Source organism: Fukomys damarensis, unplaced genomic scaffold (assembly GCF_012274545.1).
Source record: "Fukomys damarensis isolate Sample0158 unplaced genomic scaffold, DMR_v1.0_HiC HiC_scaffold_28, whole genome shotgun sequence".
NCBI classification, from domain to species: Eukaryota; Metazoa; Chordata; class Mammalia; order Rodentia; family Bathyergidae; genus Fukomys; species Fukomys damarensis.
Window position 1 is genome coordinate 15769498 of NW_022900940.1, and position 21608 is coordinate 15791105.

At 36.9% G+C, this 21608-nt stretch overlaps 1 protein-coding gene across 3 annotated transcripts in view; it reads left to right on the top strand.

Moving 5' to 3' along the window:
* Positions 1–21608, top strand: part of Grm7 (glutamate metabotropic receptor 7) — an 865940-nt gene that overhangs the window by 275388 nt on the left and 568944 nt on the right. For all 3 annotated transcript variants that reach the window (XM_010640462.3, XM_033756960.1, XM_010640455.3), the window contains exon 2: positions 16144–16360. In XM_010640462.3, coding sequence (XP_010638764.1) covers positions 16144–16360 — 217 coding nt within the window. The remainder of the gene's footprint in view (positions 1–16143; positions 16361–21608) is intronic.

Genomic DNA, 21608 nt, shown 5'->3' on the forward strand with positions numbered 1-21608 from the left:
AAAAAAAAAAAAGACAAGTTCTAACATTTTGTCTCTAGCTCTGTGCATAAAGTTGGCCAACTTTAAGTCAGGCAAGGATACCCAAATGCTTTAGCCATTTTTCTATTGCTAGGACAAAGTATCTGGTATATACAACTTGAAGGAAGAAAGGCTTACTTTGATTTCAGATTTCATAATTTCGGAGGTTTTAATCCATGGTCAGTTTGCTGTAAGAAACGTCATGGTGGGAAGCCACGGTAAAGGAAAGCTGCTCACCCGTGGTGGCCAGCGAGCAACAGCAAATCCTAGAAAAATTATATTCTTCAAAGTTACACCTCAGCGGTGCATTTCCTGCAGGCACGCCCTAAAATGTTACAGCCCACTCAACTATGAATGATTTCATCAATTGGTAGAGCCATTGATGCATTCAGCAGCCTCACGGTTATTCACCTGCATTGGTGTCTCTTAATACAGTCAAACTGGCAATCAAGGTTAACTGTCCCACTAGAATTCTTCATTTTCCCCTGGCAAAGCAAAACTCACCTTCATTATCATATTTATTCATAATCATAGCCTTGTATCATTTCTTCTCTTGGACATTTCAATAATACAGTTTCATGTATGCATACTGATCGGACCTTGATATTGCCTCGTACTAATTCATATGCATCTGGGTCAGGCCACATGACCGCTCTCGAATGAATTTTCTGCCTAAAGGAATTCTGTTTTCTGATTGGCTAGTGTGTGTCTCCTGTGGTAACATCTGGACGATGAATACAATCATCTCTATCTAAGCTAGGGCTGGCGTGGGGAGAGGACTTCCTCAGGGCAGGTTATGGTGAATGGGCAAAAGAGTGACTATGAAGATAACATCTGTACCTGTTACAGGTTGTTATAAAAGATTCTATATATATATATATATTTTCTTCACATCCTAATGTGTAGTCCATATAAAAATTTAATAAAGCAATTATACAAACAATAACAACTAACAATCTTTTAAACGCATGCGGTGATAAATTTGACTTGTAATCTACATGCAAAACTATTTAGCTCTCAGGAAAATAATTATGTACCACTCAGAGAATATTGAGGATGTTTGTTGTTACACAATTAAAGAAATGAAAGACAATGGGGAAAATGTTCTAATAACAGACAATATCTCTATCATGAAAAAAGTTGTATGCAAGTTTTAAATTAATTTGAAGGTTTTAGTCATTCCTCAGTAATTGGGAATGAATACAGAAAACTAAAAACCAGAATTGCTGTCCAATCATGCTAATATGAGCAGAGATGGTATCTACAGAGGTTGTCATTATAAATTGAAGGGAATGATGCTTCAGAGAATGAGCCGAAAAGGGTCATTCAACCATTTTCATTTTTTGGAGGATCCATATCAATAAAGCTTAATAAGAAGTAAGAGTGAAATTACTGCTAACTGTGAACTTAATAATGCCATACTGGGAGTTCATTACTATCTCTACAGGTACGCGGAAGCATTATCTTAATTGCACATGATATTTCCAAAAATTGCCTTTTACAAGTTTTGTGGAAACTGCCCTCTGGAACAAGTGTTAGTACATTCTGTACCACTTTTTCTTGTCGTGCAAATTCTTCTTCAGGAACAAAGAGACCTCATTCACCTTTCCAGAAATAAGATGTTGCCCAGATGACTGACCTTGCCATGGGTACTGCCCTTGGGAAAGGAAGATTAAGCTATCGAGAAACAAAATTCAGATATTTCAATTTTTTGATAAATAGAACTGCTCCTTCATTGATGTAAATATTCTGTGGTGTAAGAAAAGTGTGTGGGGAGTAGAATTGACAATCTGGATTTATAAAACATAACTTTAATGCATTTTAGTAATGTGATCAAGAGCATATCTGGACAAAGGTTTTCAGTTATTTTAACGGATGTTAACAGTAAGATGGTACCTAAGTGGATATTTTTCCAAACTTAGGATATCCCTTTGCCTAGTAACAGGTGACTATGAGTGATGATGGAATGAAATTAAATTTAGAAGATCTCAACCTCCTCAACAATTGAAATGTAAAAATGCATCACATAATCTTACTCAATTTTCTATCAGAAATGATCTATTTTTTCTAATTCTATTTAATGTGTCACTTATCTATCCGTTTTTGTTTCCATCTTGACTTAATAGTAGCAAAGTTAACATAAAGAACGTTTATTTAGTTAGAAACAGGGCCCAGGATCCCTCTCTGTCCGACAACCTACTTCCTGAGGGGGGAGCAGGGAAGGAAGCAGCAGGTAAACCTGTTTGTAATAAGAAATCCCAGAGGGAGGAGTGGAGATGGAATGGACTCTGAAGTGCTGTGCTTTACGGTGCCTGTAGGAGTCAACGCAGAGCACTAAGAGAGAGAGCGCTCCTTTAATTCCCTTATATTTGCGTTTCCACTCAAATGTCAGCTTTCCTTATCCTCTGTTCCAGTGAGGAGTAAGGAAATCGCAGAAATAGTGTGCCAAGAAAAAGGATAAGAAAAAGTGTTTTGCTGGCTGCCTGGGGCTGGCTACAAAAGACCTACTCAGGCAGGGTCACGCTGAAGTGGTAGGAAACTCTCTGGCCACACCAACCATGTAGTAGGGAGACATACCAATGGGTTCTTAGGAGATTATTCCATTCATATATTTACTAGCTTATTCATTCATTGAACAAATACTGATCCTGTTCCAACTATTCCCAGTAGAGTGCTTTCCAGTGGTGAAATGATAATGAATGAGGTCCTTGCCCTCCATGAGGTTAAGTACTCTTGAGGAAAGGAGAGAATAATAAACAGATGATTATACAGATAATTAATTGGAATTGTGCTGCTTGTGGCCAAAGAAAACTACCATCCCAGAAGAACTCATCAGTAGTCCTTCCTATAAACTCATTGCATTCTAGGGCAAATGTGGTCAATTTAGGAGAGGGCCTAGAGCACCTCCTAGTGATTACTGTGTGCCACTAACTGGATATCATTTAATGTTTGATGATGTTTTCAGTTCGTGGAAATAAGTCAAGCCTCCCAATGACTTGTATTGGTGAGATATGAATATTGATGTCTCTAAAGTGTTTATAAAAGTGTGTATAATATGTTATTTACTTGTCCATTTTAATTATTTTCAAGCTGATTTTCCCCTGACTGTGTTTTGCTTATATTTCGAGAGATTCTTAGAAGCATACATTTGTATAAATATTTTAAAGATTAAATTAGGAGCAAACAGAGTTGGGCTATTTAAAATTTTAATGTTAAAAATAAGAAAAGCTTAGGGCCTGGGATTTAGCTCAGTGGTTTCACTGCCTGCCTTGCAAGCGCAAGGTCCCAAGTTCGATCCCTGCTACCACAAATAAATAAATAAATACTTAAAGCCTGGGATGTGTTATATCTGATTGAAAAGGGATGGGCTTTATTGTTGTTTCTACTCCCTTTCCTTTTTCATTGTTTAAAAGTGATCATAAAACTTGATTTCTTTTTTTTCTGTCATTGAGTTTATTGGTACATTTTAGGTATATAGTACAGTTATATTCATTATTTGGATCTCGTACCTTTACATGATAGGTCTTGGTTCTCATTTTTCCCCTAATTTCAACATAAATTTTGAATGACAATTCTGAAATGCAAGTGCTGCTCTGTCTCAAAACTTGATTTTTTTGAGTCTGTTTTTACTTCTTGTCCTCATTGTCAAATTCTTTCTGTTAAGGCAGACATAACTGGAGGAACAGAGGAGATTTTCTTTGAGAAAGAGATTTGGTGAAGGGAGGCATATTTCCAACTACTTGGATAAGTGAAATCATCCTTGCTCCTAACTGGAGCGAGCAGGAAAAGCATGGAAGATTATGGGTATGCAGACGCCAGCTGCTCGGCAGTAACAGTGCCTCCATTACCGCCTACCACTCTGTAGAAGGAGTGCGAATGCCACATGGGGCCTGGCAAGCAGTTTCTAATTCGCAGTTTTGTAGATTGATCATTTGACCACACAGCGAGTCCTAAGAAACTCCTAAATCTCTTGGCGATCTTTGGAAGGTCTTTGGTGATGACCATCAATCCTCCCAGAGCTGTCAGATGGGCTGCCCAAGTTCTATGATATAATTTTGCTCAATAGAAGGCTATAAACTAACTTGTCAATCCCATATAAGTGAGAAAGGAGATATATAATCTATGGTATACAAAAAAATCCACATGAAGTCTACTCTTCACTTGAACTTCAATAGGAGGCATTGTGACTGTTTGTGTGGAAATAAGTATATGTCATTTAATCCAAGTCAAATTATTGTCATTGTGTTCAGATTGATAATTAACATACTCAGCAACTTGAAGATGAACCACCAGAGATGACTGAACTTTTTTTAAATGGAAATGTATTTTATATAAGGTGACTTTTATAAGCCATCCAACAGCATCTCTATTTAGTGCTTTAATTTTCGCAATTTCTGTTTTGTGGCTATAATTAAATATAAAAATGACAATGACATGAAAGCTTTCTATTTATCCTTAAAACATTGACTATTTTTGACTACTGAGTAAAAAAGAAGTCCCAGTCTGTGATATTTAAAAAGGAGCTCAGAGAAGACTTTAAACATTTAATCTAAAAAAATATGAAAATGTCTGATTATGAAATCTAAGTGACAGAGTATAGTCAACAATATAGAAGTCCTTTCTCTTTCCACTTAGAACCTAGAAGCTATCAAGTAACAGATATAATCATAAGAAAATATGTTTGTATGTAAAAGATACAATGAATACTATTAATTATATATTCTATTTCTAATGTAAATGTATTCATAGTTATTTTATGGGCATACTAGTAGACAGAAAAACGCTTTCATGTATGAATTTATTAAAGCAAAAAGTATAATAAATTGAAACTGTTAATTATATAACAAATGAGGTAGCATGGATTTATGGTAGTATTCATTAACTTTGTGTACATGGTGGGAAGCAATACTAGGCACTTTGGCAGATGTTTAAAGATTGAAAATCCTGTTTCAGACCAGGATTTCTTTAATAATTTCTTTACTCACACACACATAATCAAGTACTTATGAAAATGAGAAGTGATGGGAAAATTTATGAAACTTAGTGAAAGCAATCATCATAAGCATGGCAAAAAGAAACAATTTCTTGAGATGTATTTTGTGTTTCTTACACAGTGGGAATAATCTTCCTGTTCAGACCTATGCCAGTTAGTTTTGATTATCAACTTCACTGGATTAAGAGACTCACACACATAATCAAGTACTTATGAAAATGAGAAGTGATGGGAAAATTTATGAAACTTAGTGAAAGCAATCATCATAAGCATGGCAAAAAGAAACAATTTCTTGAGATGTATTTTGTGTTTCTTACACAGTGGGAATAATCTTCCTGTTCAGACCTATGCCAGTTAGTTTTGATTATCAACTTCACTGGATTAAGAGACTCCCAGAGAGGTGATTGCATTGTAAGGATACCAACCTTACCACTAAACCACTGATGAGTTCACAGCTGAAGGATCCAGTAGGAGGTGGGGTCTCACTGGAAGAAATGGATCATGGGACATGACCTTGGGTGCTGTATCCATTCTTCTCTGACTGTTTCTCTATGCTGTGCCTCCCAATCATGATGAAGTAAGCAGCTTTTCTCCATCAGGCCCTTCGCCATGCCATTCCTGCTTTGGATAAGACCCACTGCAGATTGAACCCTGTGGAACTGGGAACCAAAAGAAACCCTTTCTCCTTTAATTTGTGGATGCCAAGCAACTGAAAAATCTGATCAATATTTGAACTATAATGAAATTAAAGGCATGCATTCTTAAGTATAGACTTACTGAAGAGAATTAACACTGTGAAATCTGGCCAGGATTTCCTCTTTTTTCTGCATTTCTGTTGTTCACATATTGTCAGCTTCTTAAAGCATATGATGAAGTTCTAAGATATTTGATTTTTAAATAGCATTCTTTCCCTTGTTGATTGTTTCCTTTGCTAAGCAGAAGTTTTCCGGTTTGATGTCCCCTTCTTAATATAATGAAAGGGAAAGAATGCTACCTAGAGCTGGATATTTTGTCCTATTTACTCTATACTAGAAGTACCCAGCAACCAGCCTGGGCCAGTTCCTGTCTGTGGCCTGTTAGAAGATGACCTGAAAGTGAGCAAACAAAGCTTTCTGTGTATTTACAGCCACTTCCCCTCCCTCACATTACTGCCTGCACTCTGCTTCTGGTCAGATCAGGGGCAGCATCAGATTCCAGAGAAGCAGAAACTCTATTGTGAACTGCACCTGTGAGGGACCTAGGTAGCAAAACTCCTTATGAGAATCTAATTCTAAAACCATCACATCTGTGAAAAAATTGTTTTGCACGAAGCCAGTACCTGGTGTCAGAAAGGTTGAAGACCACTGTTGTATACAATATTAAACACATTCATGGTGCTAGAAAGAAAGAATTAGTGTTCCAGTAATATTAGAAAGATGACAACATCAAGGCCAGAGCAGCATCACACACCTTTCAAGTTGCATATTGACCAGAAGTGTCAATGTAATAATTACAACTTTTGTTCAATTAGTGCCTAAAGTTATGTAGAGTTATAGACGCAAAATAATTTATCATGTCCCAGAAAGTACTGATTAAAAGAAAAACCAGAGAATAATTTGTTTGCTAGAGAGGAGGAAGCTTCTCTGTGAGAAAACATAATAATGAGCGTAAAAACTTGTGTAGATATTTACTTTGATAATATAGACAATCAAGAGATATGTTAAGCAGAGATATAGAGAAGGAAAATCTCCTGACATTGGTCATGGCAATAATTGATTTTGTGATGTACCACCAAAAGTTCAGATTTAAAAAGAAAAAAAAAAGCAAGCAAACAAGAAAAACAAAAATAAGAAGTAATATATCATGTACAGGTACAGATTTCATATGATGAATGTTATCACTATGTATATGTAAAATGTATCAATAAATGTTTTTCTTTAAAAAAAAACTAAACCAAACCAAAGAAATTAAAAGAAAAAAAAGTATATGAAGAAGGGGACATCAAACTGGAAAATGTCTGCACAGCAAAGGAAACAATCAACAAAGTGAACAGATAACCTGTTGCATTAGAGAAAATATTTGAAAAGAGCATATCTGGATAGGGAGTTAATGCACAAATATATTTAAAGAAATTAAACATTGGTAGTACCAAGTTAAAGTCCAATTAAAAAAATGGGCAAAGGACCTTACAACATATTTCTTTAAATAAGACATACAAGTCACCAACAGGCATTTGAGAAGATTTACACATTAATAAACGGAAGGGGTAAATCAAATGCACAATAAAATGTCACCTCATTCCTATTAGGATAAATGTTATTAAAAAAGACAACTGATACAAAATATTGGTGAGGGTGTACAGAGAGGTCCTTCTTAAATTACTGCTGACAAATTTCTCAGGTGCTGATCTTCCTCATGGGAGAGGATAAGATGTTGTAAGATTGAATGTGCCTTGTATACCTGAAATAATATGTTAGTAAATTATTTCGATTGAGGAGAGAAAAATGCTTAATGATGCCAGACAATGCAGGAAGAGTGTAGTGCAAAGAAAATAAATGAAACTGTAAGATGTGCTGGTTTATAACTAATGTAATATTCTCCTTTCAAGTTTTTTTATTAGTGCATGTTTCTCACACATAATGATCACATTTACCATGGGGAATTTATACCTATACATAATATATCTTAATTCTTCTTTTTTTTTTTTTTTACCATTCTCTTGCCCTCCCTTCAACTTTTCTTCCCCTTCCTATTTAAAAAGCTTTGTTTCCATTTTTGCTCTCCACTTTTTCTTTGTAATCCCCTTTCTTCTCCTTCCCTTCTCCCTGTCCCCTCCCTTGATCCCCTTCTCATTTAAACAAGATATTCCTGACTCCAATATCTATCCTCCATTTTGCTCCTTATTTAGCCTGTGTCTTTCTCACACAAGAGAAACAATGTGATATCTAAACTTGGGTGTGATTTATTTCACTTAAAATGTTTATTTCAAGATAAATTCATTTACCTAGGCGCTCACTAACAGAGAAAATGGGGAGAAAACACCTTTCACAAAAGCGTCAAGAAAAGTTTAATACTTAGGAATCAGCCTCACAAAGGAAGTGAAAGGCCTTTAAATTCAATATTATAATACCCAGGAAAAGGAGATTGAAAAAGATATCAGAAAATGGAAAGATATCCTCTCTTCTTGAATAGGCAGCAAAGTGAAAATGGTCACATTTTCAAAACTGTTGCACAGATGGAAAACAATCCCAATCAAAATATTAATAGCGGGGACTGGGGATTTTGCTCAGTGGCACTGCACCTGCCTCAAAAGCACAGGTTCCTGAGTTTGATCCCCAGTACAAAAAAAAAAAAAATCAATAGCATTTCTCATATAACTAGAGAAAATAATCCTAAAATTTGTCTGGAACCAGAAGTGATCTACAATAGAAAAAGGAATTCTGAGCAACAAGGGGCATCATATTCTGCAATTTGAAGATCCGCTACAAAGTACAGTGATAAAAAAATAGCATGGTACCAATAAAAAACAGACTTGAGGATCAATAGAACAGAACAGAAGATGTAGTGTTCTCTTCAAGAGGAATTCTAATCCAGGATTTGGGAACAGAACTTTAGAGGTGGACTTCAGGTGATTTAATTTGCTACTTACATGTAGCCATGGTTTCTAATCTTTCTGTTCCATATCCTCATTGGTAAAATCAGAAAAAAAAGGGAATTATACTGATGTTTTGTTGAGAAAAGTAAAATAAGCATTATTCAATTTAGTACTAAGTATGATGTCTCTCACATGGGAAGAAGCTAAGTGATAATTTATATGATTAGATTTGTTTTGCTGTTGTGCATAGAAGAGACTTGCCTCACTTTTCTGAAGAACCCTTCTGTGTTTCCAGGAAAAGAAAAGTGATCTACAGTGACAGAAGGATAAAGGAAGTGCTTTCAGGAAACATGGTGATAGGGGACAACACAGGCATTGAGCAAGTGTCATCAGAATATTGTTGAAAAGAGTGACACATTCATATATGGTGGGCCATTGACTTATGAACTCAATTTGTACATGAGGACTGGTTGTACCAAGGGCTGGTTGTAACTCAAGTTGGTCAATTGAAGGCCTGGGCTCCTCTACACAGCCTTCCAAGTCTGTCTCCTGTATACAGACTGATCTCAGTGTATTTAGAGAGATGTTGGCCCAGGATTTCTCAATTAACCACACAGAGGAAAAGGTGTTGTAACATACCCTCCAGAACTCATTAAGGGGTAAATCTGTATGAGACCATCTGGAAGCACAACTAACCAGCATTTGGGTCACAATTCAAGATTTCAGTGGTAAGTTAAAACTAAAATTCCAGTCATAACCCTAGTTTTTGTATATCATGCTAGTTGTAACTTGAGGATATATAGAGAAAGACTTTGGTTCAAATAATCTAGGAGTCCTTTTTCATGTATAAAAGTCTCTAAATCTAAAGAAATACATTGATTTTAAGCTAAGATTGTTTAGTTAAAAATAAATTTTGTATATTCTAGATAAGAGTCCTTTGACTGAGGAGCAGCTGGTAAAATTTTTTTCCCACATTGTAGGCTGTCTTTTAGTTCTGTTGATGGTTTCTTTTGCAGTGCAGAAACTTTCTAATAAGGTGAGATCCCAGTTGTTGATTCTTTCTGCTGGTTCCTGTGCTACTGAGCATCTGTTCATAAAGTCTTTTCCTATGCCAGTGTCTTCAAGAGTTCTGCCTAACTTATCTTCCCAGAAATTTAGTGACTCTTTTTTGATATTTAGATCTTTAATCCACTTGGATTTTAGTTTAGTGCATGGGGAAAGGTAAAGGTCTGGTTTTAATCTTTGGCAGGTTGAAATCCAGTTTTTCTAACACCATTTATTAAAGAGGCAGTGAGGATGGTTGGCTCCTTTGTCAAAGATGAGGTAGCTGAGTATATATGGAGTTGTTTGTGTATTTTCCAATCTATTCCACTGATCCTTGGGTGTTTTTCTTTGCCAGTACCATGCTGTTTTTATCACAGTGGCTTTGTAGAACTCAAAAAATCAGCCTCCCCCCAATATAAAGACACAATTCAAAAACGGCCATCTGAAATGAACATTTCTTAAAGAAGTAAAAGCAGCAAAGAAATAGATGAAAAAATGTTCCACATCACTGGTCATTCAAGAGATGCAGATGAAAACAACACTGAGATTCCACCTCACCCCACAAAGAATGGCTGCTATCAAGAAATCAAACAGTAATAAATGTTGGTGGGGCTGTGGGGAGAAAGGCACCCTTCTCCATTGTTGGTGGGAGTGCAGACTGGTGCAACCACTATGGAAATCAATATGGAGATACCTCAGAGAGCTGGGATTAGAGGTTCCATTTTACCCAGCCATTCCTCTGCTTGGTATCTTTCCAAAAGAATTAAAAGAATCATATCACAGTGATATATGTGCACCTATGTTTATAGCAGCACAGCTTGTAATAGCTAAAACTTGGAAACAGCCCATTTGCCCATCAGTTGGAGACTGGATAAAGAAGATGTGGTTTTTCTATAAAATGGAATACAACTCAGCTATAAAGAATGAGAAATTAGAGCCATTCATAGGAAAATGGATATATATTGAGGATATACTCCTTAGTGAAATAAATAAGAAACACGTATAAATACCGAATAGTTTCTCTGGTGTGAAAAACTATAATGGTATAAAAGATCCTAATGGTATAATTGCCAATTTGAAATAGGAAGAAAAGGGATAAAGATGTAGGGGAAGTGGGAAGGGTAGGGGAAAGGAAATAAGGGAAAAGGAAAAAAATGAGAAAATGAAAAAATGGAAAAAAAGTGTTTATAAATAGGGAAGAGAGGAGGGGATGAAGGGAGGGCAGTAATAAGGGGAAAAAATGAGAACCATAACTATCATGTAAAGGTACAAGAAGACCCCAATGATGAATGTAACTGTACTGTATACCTAAAATGTACCAATAAACTCAATGAGAAAAATAAATAAATAAATAAAAATTTGAATAAGCTTAATTCTTTACTTGAATATACATTTTTTCAAGATAAGAGAATAAGCTCCAATTGTTTTTTAAATGCTTAAAGTTGAGAAATCACAAAAGGGAAAGCAATTTTTCCACTACTTTTTTGTTTTTGTGAAGATTCTAGCTGATGTTTATACATAATGGAGTACTACTCTGCCATCAAGAAGGAAAGATAGGTCAATTGTAGGACAATCGATGTACCTTGACACCATAATGTTAAGTGAAATAAATCAGACAGAAGCTTAAATATTGCATGGTTTGTCTTATAGCAGAAACCCAAAATATCATTAAAAGGTAAAATAAAAGATGGATAATAGGAAATACAAAGATCTTTTGTAAAAGGGAGTGAACTAAAAGAGGAAGTAAGGAGGGAGAGAAGGAGAAAGGAATACAAAAAGAATTAAAATGTGTTATATGTGTGTACAAACTCTGCACAAGAACTATAATCACTTCTACTGTGAACATACACTAATGAAAAACAAAACTTGGAGAAAAAAACCTAAATGAATCATTATGCAATGAATTGATTACTTTAAAAATCCCACAAAAATAAACTAAAACTATTAAAAGAAATAACATTTTAAAAAATTAATTTCATTGGTACATTTTAGGTATATAATATATTACATTCAGGGCTGGGGATTTAGCTCAATGGTTCTGGGGCTTGCCTTGCAAGCACAAGGACCTGAGTTAAATCCCCGGTACCAAAAATAAATAAATAAATAAAATATTATATTCATCATTGGAAATTGGTACCTTTACATATGTATTTGATTCTTATTTTCCCCCATTCCCTTGCCCTCCTTTCAACCCCTCCACTCATCTGTATTTACAAAGACTTTGTTTCCATTTTTTAACAGTACAAGGCAAAAACTAGATATGCAAAAAGTTTTAGATTTCTATATTCTAACAGTAAATATGAGAATAATACTTATACATAATGCAATGAAAATAATAATTACTTGAAAATAAAGTTAACAAGCAATCTGCAAAACCTACCTGGAGACAATGATAAGATTTTAGTAAGAGAAGAGACTCAACAAAGGAATGAATAAAAATACTTTCCTATGAAGGAAGTTAAAACATGAGTGTATCAACTCTACGTAACTGTAATGTAATCCTTATAAAAATCTTAATGGAACTTTTTGATTTTGAAAAAAATATTCTAAGTTTTATATGGAAGATTGAACATATGCCACCCATGGTCATTTTTAAAAGAATAGTTACAAAGAGGGAGTATGCTGCAACCAATAGAACTTTAAAATACTGCCTTCATCAAAACACTAATTCTTCATTCACATAAGAAAACTGGAGAAACAGGATTTTGTGGCAGAAAGCATAGCTAGATATCAAGAAGAGAATACAGGTTAATTTCTAAAGACGACTAATAATTCATCTGGTCTGTGTTATGTTCCAGTTATAACACATACCTCAAACTCATACCTAGGTAAGCTTGACCAGGGGATACAGTCTTACAATCTCAGCACCAAAGGAAGCAGGGCTGGAGGACTGCATGTTTCAGGCCACTGGGTGACTTAGTGAGAAACTTTCTGGGGCTGGTGATGTAACTTGAAGGCACTTGGATCAATTCACAGTACTTAAAACAAATGACTGTAGATTTATACATTAGCTTCAAAACAAGTAGCTATGAAGCCTCATAGCTAAATACATGTGCAACACTGTATTTCAGATGTTACATAAATTCTTCCTGTCTTCTCTGTACCTAGGAGGGATATCTTTATTAAGTCATATGTTTATCTTAGACACGAAATCCATTTGGCCTTTCATTCCTTAATCTAGCATTATTATATGTACAGTATAGGAATAAATATCGTTGAATACAGGATGTGTGCATGATCCTAAAGGGAAATATGGGCTTAAACCAGGAAATATTTCTTATTTACTGGAGGAGGGGTAGAACACAGATAGTAATACTTTTCAAACTGTGTGTGGTAACTAGAAACAAGGTCTGTTTCACCATGATTTTATTACTAAAGTTTGGGGCACAGTTTAGAAAATGCATTTGCGCTGGGGTATGTCACAGTTCTGATGTTGTCCAGAAGCTGTGTAAATGCAAATTCAAATAGAAGACTGGATATATCTTTATTAGCCCTCTTTCAGAGGTGAAAGGGATTTTGGGGAAGAAGGCACCTGTGCAACAGCCTGAAGTTTGTACATTTCCCCAAGTTGAAAATGATGGAAAGGTATTGACATGCTTGGCTTCTTTTCCTTTTTATTTCTCGTAAGTAAAAGTGTCCCTCTCCTTCCCTTGATCTTTCTGCCTAAAGCTTGTATTCAGTTGATATTTTCTTTACGTAAAACTTAAAACTTCCAAACTATAAATGTCACCTAAATGACTCATTCTATTAAGGTACTGGGGCTTCACTCAGGCGTTTAAATAAAATGTTTGAACAACAGTTTAAGAAATGACTGGCAAAATAACTTTCAGTGACTATGTAGTCAGCCCTCTGGACAGATATCAGCCTGGACTCCATGACTTCACTAATTTTCTTTGATTTATGCTTATTATTAAAATATTTTAGTAACAATTTAATAAACTATCGTGATTAAGAGTTCAGATATCTACATAGGGCAGTTTGAGGTTTGAGTAGGACTCTGCTTCGTAGCTTTGTAACCAGAGGTGAGGTCATATTCTGCTTCTAATTTTCAATTTATTCCCTTGTAAGCAAGTTAATAATGGTATCATATCATATATTATAGGACAGTGTTAAATATTATCGTGTAGTACAGAACCTAGAGTACTTGCTGATGATGAAATCATGGAGTGCGTATAAAGCTTTCAGAATAGGACTGATGTAAAGGATGAAATCAATTGAAGCTATTATTTCAAAAGGAGTAGTGCTCATAATATTTAAACGACTTCCTTCCTTTAGGACAAGGAGGAAAACGTTTAGCAAAACTGTTGCAGAGAACTTGGGGAGTCCACTGTGAGGAATGAGGAACGTAAGGAAGGGGAAAACATCTCTGTGCTCTGTTTTGGTTATTGTTCCTCCCATGCATTAAACTCCATTCTTTTCTCACGCTAAACAGCACACGGTTGTTAGCCCTGACTTTCTGAACCACTTTGTACTGATGGTGCAACCAGTTCATTGAGACGAAATCACTTCGCCAAAGGAAACAGCAGTAAAACAGAAATGTCAGGCTTCGAGCTGAGACCTTATCAGTAACAGATCCCAGTCTACTTGTGCTACACCTTACTGCTCTTGTAATTGAGATGCGTGGGGAAAGACCCCTCAGGAGAGCTTCAGGCTTCCTTACCCTGGGTTTGACTTTGAGTCAAGGACACATAGCCTGCCCTCTAGTGAGCATAGGGCAGAAATGCGACGTGGGTGGTGCAGAAGGATGGTGCGTGCAGGTGGCCAAGCGTGAGTCACCTCGTGTCAGGGCCCAGTGGACAGCTCCACTGCTGGCCTGCGAAGGTTGGCGGTGAACTGGACTTTACAAAAGGAGAAGCCAGAGTTAAACAGTGGCAAACAAGTACATTCTAGGCAACCCACACACGAAAAATGCAAATACGTTAATACCCAGTAAATTTTCAGTTTGACTTTAGCTTTGACATATTTGGGCCAAACCAGACAAAATGTGGGACACAGACTGAGAAAATATCAGCACAGGGCTTTATAAATCTGATGAGCCATGAGGGCAAAGCATGGATAGTTGCTGGGAGTGTCTGTACGCAGAACTTCGTCAGACTTGGTTTTCTTAGGCACGTGTTAATTGTACTCATTTTAGTTCACCACTTGCTAGAGGTAAGAGAAAGAATGGTGTTGAGGAGTGGAGCACACTGTAGATGTGAGTTCGGCAGGGGTGCTGGTGGGACACTCCAAGCCAGAGTCCTTCTTCCTCCATGGCTACTTTGGGGGCTTCCTTTGGGTTATTAATTTATGTAGTTTTGAAGTACTGAGGTGAAGCTAAGGGCTATTCTATCACTGAGCTGTATCTGCAGCATTTGTTTTTTAATTTAAAATTTGGAGAGTGAGTCACCAAATTTCCCAGGCTGGGCTCAAACCTGTGATCCTCTCGCCTCAGCCTTGTAGCATCACGTCTGGCATGAAGTTATTTGAGACTCCAGCCAAGACGTTTTTTTGCAGCTCCTCTTTCTATCTACTGGACTGATTTACCTAAAATCAATGGGTCATTGCTTTAGCTAAAATCAGTGGGTCACTACTCACCAGCCATATATCACATGAGTCTAAGAAATGAAGGACATGCAAGCTAATGTGGGTAATGTGTTTCTATTCCGGCATCTATGGGACCCCACAAATGCAAGCTCTAGAGTTCCTCAGACAGTTGATTAACTCAGGATATTCCCTGAAGGAAAAAGATAAGCATCAAAGGACCTTGAAGCCACCCAGATATTGCTGCCAATGCATAGGGCCCACCCCTTGCTCTCTCTCTCTCTCTCTCTCTCTCTCTCCCTTTCTCTCTCTCTCTCTCTCTCTCTCTCTCTCTCTCTCTCTCTCTCTCTGTCTTTCTCTCTACCTCCTTCAAAGGGTACATTTAGAGTTTTGAAGTTAGGAGGAAAATTGCGCAACCTGCAATAACTGCTACAGTAAATTCTTGGGTCAGAAAATGCCTATGTTTGGTGCTAAGGGTTTTGCTGAGCTACTTTATAAATTAAATCATTCAGGAGTAAGTGAAGAGTAAATTAGATAATGCATGAAGCTTACTTAGATACTTCCTTGCAAGTCATCAGGAATCAGTGCGAAATGGCTGATATCCATGAATAATCACAAGCTGTATAAACTAAATCAATCTCTGTATATACTCATTAGGATATTATGTTTTGTAGCATAATATACAGTATTTGACAGACTGGTTATCAAGCATTTCTCCTAACCAACCACGACTTTGACCTTGTAGTCTATATGCTAGCTTCATTCTCCTTCCTAGAGGAGATAGTAAAAAGGTAACACACAAAATTCAAGACTTACATACTGCAAGGAAGTGAATGGTTTCTTTTAAGTGACCTAAAATTACATGATAGTAATTTGGCAAAAGGCACATCGCATTGCTGCTCCAGCAGTGTAACTGAGTAACTTATCAGGAGTATGAGTGAGTCTCTCCCATCCTGAAGGTGTGCGCTCATGTGCTGCTTTCTTGTCTTTGCAGATCCCCCAGATTAGTTACGCTTCAACGGCACCTGAGCTCAGTGATGATCGGCGCTATGACTTCTTCTCTCGTGTGGTCCCTCCTGATTCCTTCCAAGCCCAGGCCATGGTAGACATTGTAAAGGCCCTAGGCTGGAATTATGTGTCTACTCTTGCATCCGAAGGAAGTTATGGAGAGAAAGGTGTGGAATCCTTCACACAGATTTCCAAAGAGGCAGGTAGGAAGCAACTGCAATCATCAAATTGACCCCCTTTAAAAATCTGTGACTTGCAGGGTTCTCTTCAGAGAGATAATTATTCTGTCCTACTCCTGCATCCCCAAGTTCTGGGAAGTACTTCTGTAAGTCTTCACTTATAACATGTTGTTTTTGGAAAAGGTTTCAGAAGCCTGAAGCTGAAGTCTCTTAAGTACTTACTAGTAGAAGAGATGAAGAAAATGAAATGTGTATTAAATTGGCATTTTATTTCTGCCAAATAGATAAGGAGGTGGATTTCACCTTTTATGTGGAAACCTGAGAAAATGTGACTCTATGTGTTTCCTTGTGGATTTATTTTTCTCTCAGCTACTCCCTCAGATAGGAAGAATTATCTAGAGTTATGTAAGTTCATTCACAGTGCTACTTTGATTTGAAGAATAGTAATAGTTATGACTCTGAAAGTCTTGATGACTTGGCCAGAACAAATTATCCAGGATGTAGAATGTAATTAGGCAAGTAGTGTTTCAAATGTTAAATTACTTGGGGAAAGACAGTGCTATTTAATAGCACCTAAAGAGAATTCTTTTATGTTTGTTTATTCAGCTCAAATTGGAAGTACTGAGTTCAAAGTTTTGGCCAGCTATTTTCCTTTGAGCAGAATTTGCAATTGAGACAAAATTCTCACACTTAGAAATCTTAATAATGAATATATAAGCTTCCCAATGTGAAAGCATGGGATATAGCATTTATAGTATACCTACATATATTATGTATTTCTATATATATAAAACAGTTCCCAAGCATGAATGTAATATATATGCATATATATACATAATATAAGTAAAACCTTCAATTTTGCTTATGAGAATTTTTGTTACAGTGATATAGGCATCCCCATGTTCATAGCAGCATAATTCATAATAACTAAATCTTGGAAGCAGCCTATGTGTTCCTCAGTGGATGGATAGATAAAGAAAGTGTGGTATTTACCCACAACGGAGTACTACTCTGCCAGAAAGGACACAGTTGAGTCATTTGCAGGACAATGAGTATGCCTTGAGACTGTAATGTAGAGTGAAATAAATCTGCTGCACAGTTTAAATATCACTTGGTTTCTCTATACAGGAAAATATAAATAAATAAAAGACAGCTAATAGGAAATAGGGAGACAGACCTTTCTCAAGTGGGAAGGAGAGCAAGAGATAGAGGGGGGTGGAGAGAGGAAAAGGAAAGGGGATGAAAGGATTAAGATGTGTCATGTGCACGTATCAACTGCACACAAGAAATGTGAATATGTACTGCAAACGTCATAATAAAAATGAGTTTTATCCGATACAATTACTATTGAGGAGTACAGTTAAGTAGCTAGAAAAGCCAACACATTAGCAAGGCAAATGAAGCAGAGGTCCGTTTTATGAGGAAGGGTGTCACAAATCTTGAAGGTAAGGTTTTGAGTGATTGACTATCAGAGTACCTGTGTATTCAGACATGTGCCGTTTCCCACTATGGCTGATATCTGTACTTGGCTACTGGGAAGAAGAGAGCCAGAATTTGTAAACCTCATGTTTTTTAATTCGCTCCATCATCACTAATCATAATTTCAAAATTCACTGAAGTCCTGGGCCACCTGCATTCTTCTCTTTGATTCGTATATTATCAAAGTTGTTAAATGGATAGCTGCTAATCATTGAAACGTGGCACCTTAAACATCATTTCTGGATTCGCACCCTCCCCTTGATGTGTTGACTTGGCCTCATGTGTCTAGTGTCTTCACCCATAGCTCTTATCACATGGTAATATAATTTCTTGTTTGCTTTGGTTCTTTTCTTCTCCCCTAGATTCTGGAGACTCTGTCTGTCTCATTCACTACTGTGGCCCACATACTATGTTCCCAGGGGGAAAAAGTCGAGTATAATTCACTTAGAAACTTTAGGGGAAAAATCTTAACTCTGGCCTCAGGGCATGATATGATTTATAGAATGTATTAACAATTGACTTAATGGGTCCCCAAAGAAATAGTTAATCATGTTGGATGACTGTTTTTATTTCTTTGTTTTTGTTTTGTTTGTTTTGTTTTGAGTCATGCTTTGAGAGTGCTGGAAACTGCATAGAGAAATGCCTAAAATATCAAGGTAGAAGCAAATAAAATCAAGACATAATATAGACAAAATAGTAAGATAGATTTTGTAGATAAAGTTCAGATACTATCTTGTATTATATAATTGCTGTGAGGGAGTATTACATTTAACACTGAACTTTGTATTACATAAAGCAGAGAAAGAACATTGCCTATTCTGTTATGAAGCTTATAGAATTCGTAAGGTCAAAATCATGTTGCTTGTTAAGGAAAGGATGACTTTTTTTGCTTTAGGATTAAGAGAAATGTGTTCTGTGTAAGACTATGCTCTAAAGACAAGTCAGTGGTGAAAGTAATAGCAGTTTCACCTGGTAGTTTTACTGGTGGCAACATAAGATGTAATATCAGACTCTGCTATATAATGATTCTGCAAGAAGGAACAACCTTGTAATATAGTATTATTTCCCTGGGTTGTATTTTTAGCTAATCGTATGTTGAAATTCCCCAGCTAAAAAAAAAAGATTATATTATTAACAGTCATTTTGAATGAAACTCTTCAATGTGAGAGCATTTCCCCATGGGTAAGAGTAAGTGAAAGGCCACTTAGTGCTGCAGAAATGTGAGATGATATTGGGAGTTCAGGCAACATTTCAAGGATTATTTCTTCTTCTCTTATTAGTATTATGGTACTTGGTAAGTATTTGTAATAAAGACCATTGGAAATATACCACGTGTTCAGTTAACTTAAATCACTACTGTGCTTAATGGATACTTCTGCAATAAAAAAAGAGAGGGGTGGAGAGGGAGGAAAGGAGGGAGGAAGGAGTTGTAATTTAAATGGTATGAGAGTAAGTCTATTTATTTTCTATGTATGTGACCTCGCAAAAACGTGAGATTGATTCTATTTCATTCCTTGCACATCTGAAAATGTGAGTGAGTATCTTGCTACTCCAAAGACGATTCTGGTATTTAAAGATACATCTTCATATCCTATGATCTCTAAAAATATCCAGTTCCTTCGTCTGCTGTCCGATCAAAGAAACGCTAATATATTCTATTTCTGAAAAACAAAACCAACCAAAACTATGCTCTATTGGAATTTCCGGGACATACACTTCAGCAGCCAATCTTTTTGGCAGCAGGGATGGGCTTCATGGAAAACAATTTTTCCATGGAATGGTGGGGGGTCCAGGTAGAAGTGTGTGGTTTCCGGGTGATTCTAAGGAGCCTGCACCCTCGATCCTCACCAGAACAGTTCAAAGTAGGGTTTGCACTCCTATGAGCTTCTCCTGCCACACCTGATCTGACGGAAGGCAGCAGTCGGATGGAAACATACATAGGAGCAACTAGAATATACATGAAGTTTCTGTCTTCTCTGCTTGTCTGCCACTCGGCTGCCGCTCCCGCTGTGCACCCCTCTTCCTAACCAGCCATGAACCATTACTTGTCCCTGACCTGTGAGTTTGGGAGTCCCTGATAGATGTACTTGGTTAGGGATAGATAAGGAATTTTCTGGGCTAATTTTAAATGTTCACTTTTCTCCTCACCTGCTGACTCTAAAGTATGTTTCTCAACACATCTACTGTGTGTATGCAAGTATGGTATGGTGGCCGAGAAGTTAGCAAGTGTACTGGTTATAATGTCAGAAAGACCTAGATTTAAAGGTGGGATTCCCCACAAGTTGACACATTATTTAACTTTTCCAGCCTGGGTATCGTCATAGGGAGAATGAGATTCATGATGTCTGCTTCATCACACTGGTGAATAAGGCAGTGCATGGGAAAGCATTTAATACCCAACAATACCTGATTATTACTACAACACACTGATTCTTCATGAATGAGGAGATTTACAGTTTGAGTGTGAAAAGTGTGAAGATAACTTTTGTGGTAGATATCTGCCTTTACTTTAGTTGCATTTACAAGGTTACTTGTTTTATATGCCAAGTTTCCGTTATTAATACAATTTAATCACATAAGAAGAAAAGGAAGTGAGGTATTCATGATGTCTTATGAACGTAGTGTGTGTGTGTGTGTGTGTGTGTGTGTGTGTGTGTGTGTGTGAAGAGAAGGAAAGAGAGAGAAAGAAATTCTGAGTATATATGCTCACTGATATTTATGTGTACGGGTAGCAGGAAGGATTGACTTCCATTCTTTCCAAACAGTTTGACTTTAAGAAAAGCCCTTTCCCTTTAGGGTTATTTTACTCCAAAATTTACTTTAGGCATAAATCACAAGTCAAAGGCTACTGATAACACAGTGTGATGAGTGTCTCTGCCATGCCTGCGTGAATTCTCACACCCCACTCTCTGGACCATGGGGCCTGCGCATAGTCTCTCTAAGCCAGTGAAGCTGAACCTTTCAGAACTTTCAGTGATGTTAAACAGCCTCTGTGGCATGCATGCCGTATGTTTGCCACCACTGCCCTAAGCTTTCAAAGAATACTTTGTTTCTTCTCTCGCATATATCCTGGAAGATTTAACTAAGTGTCGATCCTACTTCGTGTTGAATCTTCCAAGAGGACAGTAATACGATTTACTCAGATGATAAGATTTTGTAAAGCAGTTATATTTGCATAAATTGTCCTGTAATGGATGCACACTGTAGTGTCAACAAAAGCAATTTATTGCTGCATGTTGCAGGGAATGAGAGAGAATTCGTCTCGATATGCTTAAAAATCCAGGACGACTCAATAACCTAAATGTCCTGAGTCATAACGACTCTTTTTTTCTAAGTAAAGGTCATGACAAATGTTTACGATAGCATATTACATTAACGTATTCCAAATCCTTGGAACCAAATTCATTTTAAGGAATATAAGAGTACGGACCACATATGAGTTGTGATTGAAATACACAGCAAATGCTTAAATGAAAGCAAACAAATTACGATAAAGGACACATCGCCATTTTCTCCCTCAGAATACTTTCCCTCCCTTGGCGCACATTTATGCTATCATTCTTGCCCCTTTCTGAAGCAATTCTGGAAGCCCTATCTTGTGTCTGTAGCTGTGTTGTCATGGCTTCCTTAATGTCTTGAATTGATTCATTCATTCAAAATGATTTTCATTCATGGTCATTTTGACCTTAGGGAAGAGCCAGAAGTTGCTTAGTGCCAGAGCTGGTGAATAAGATGGATGAGAACGCACCAGAATATTTTTACAAGCCTGCCTTTTGCTAGGATGGTGCTCAGC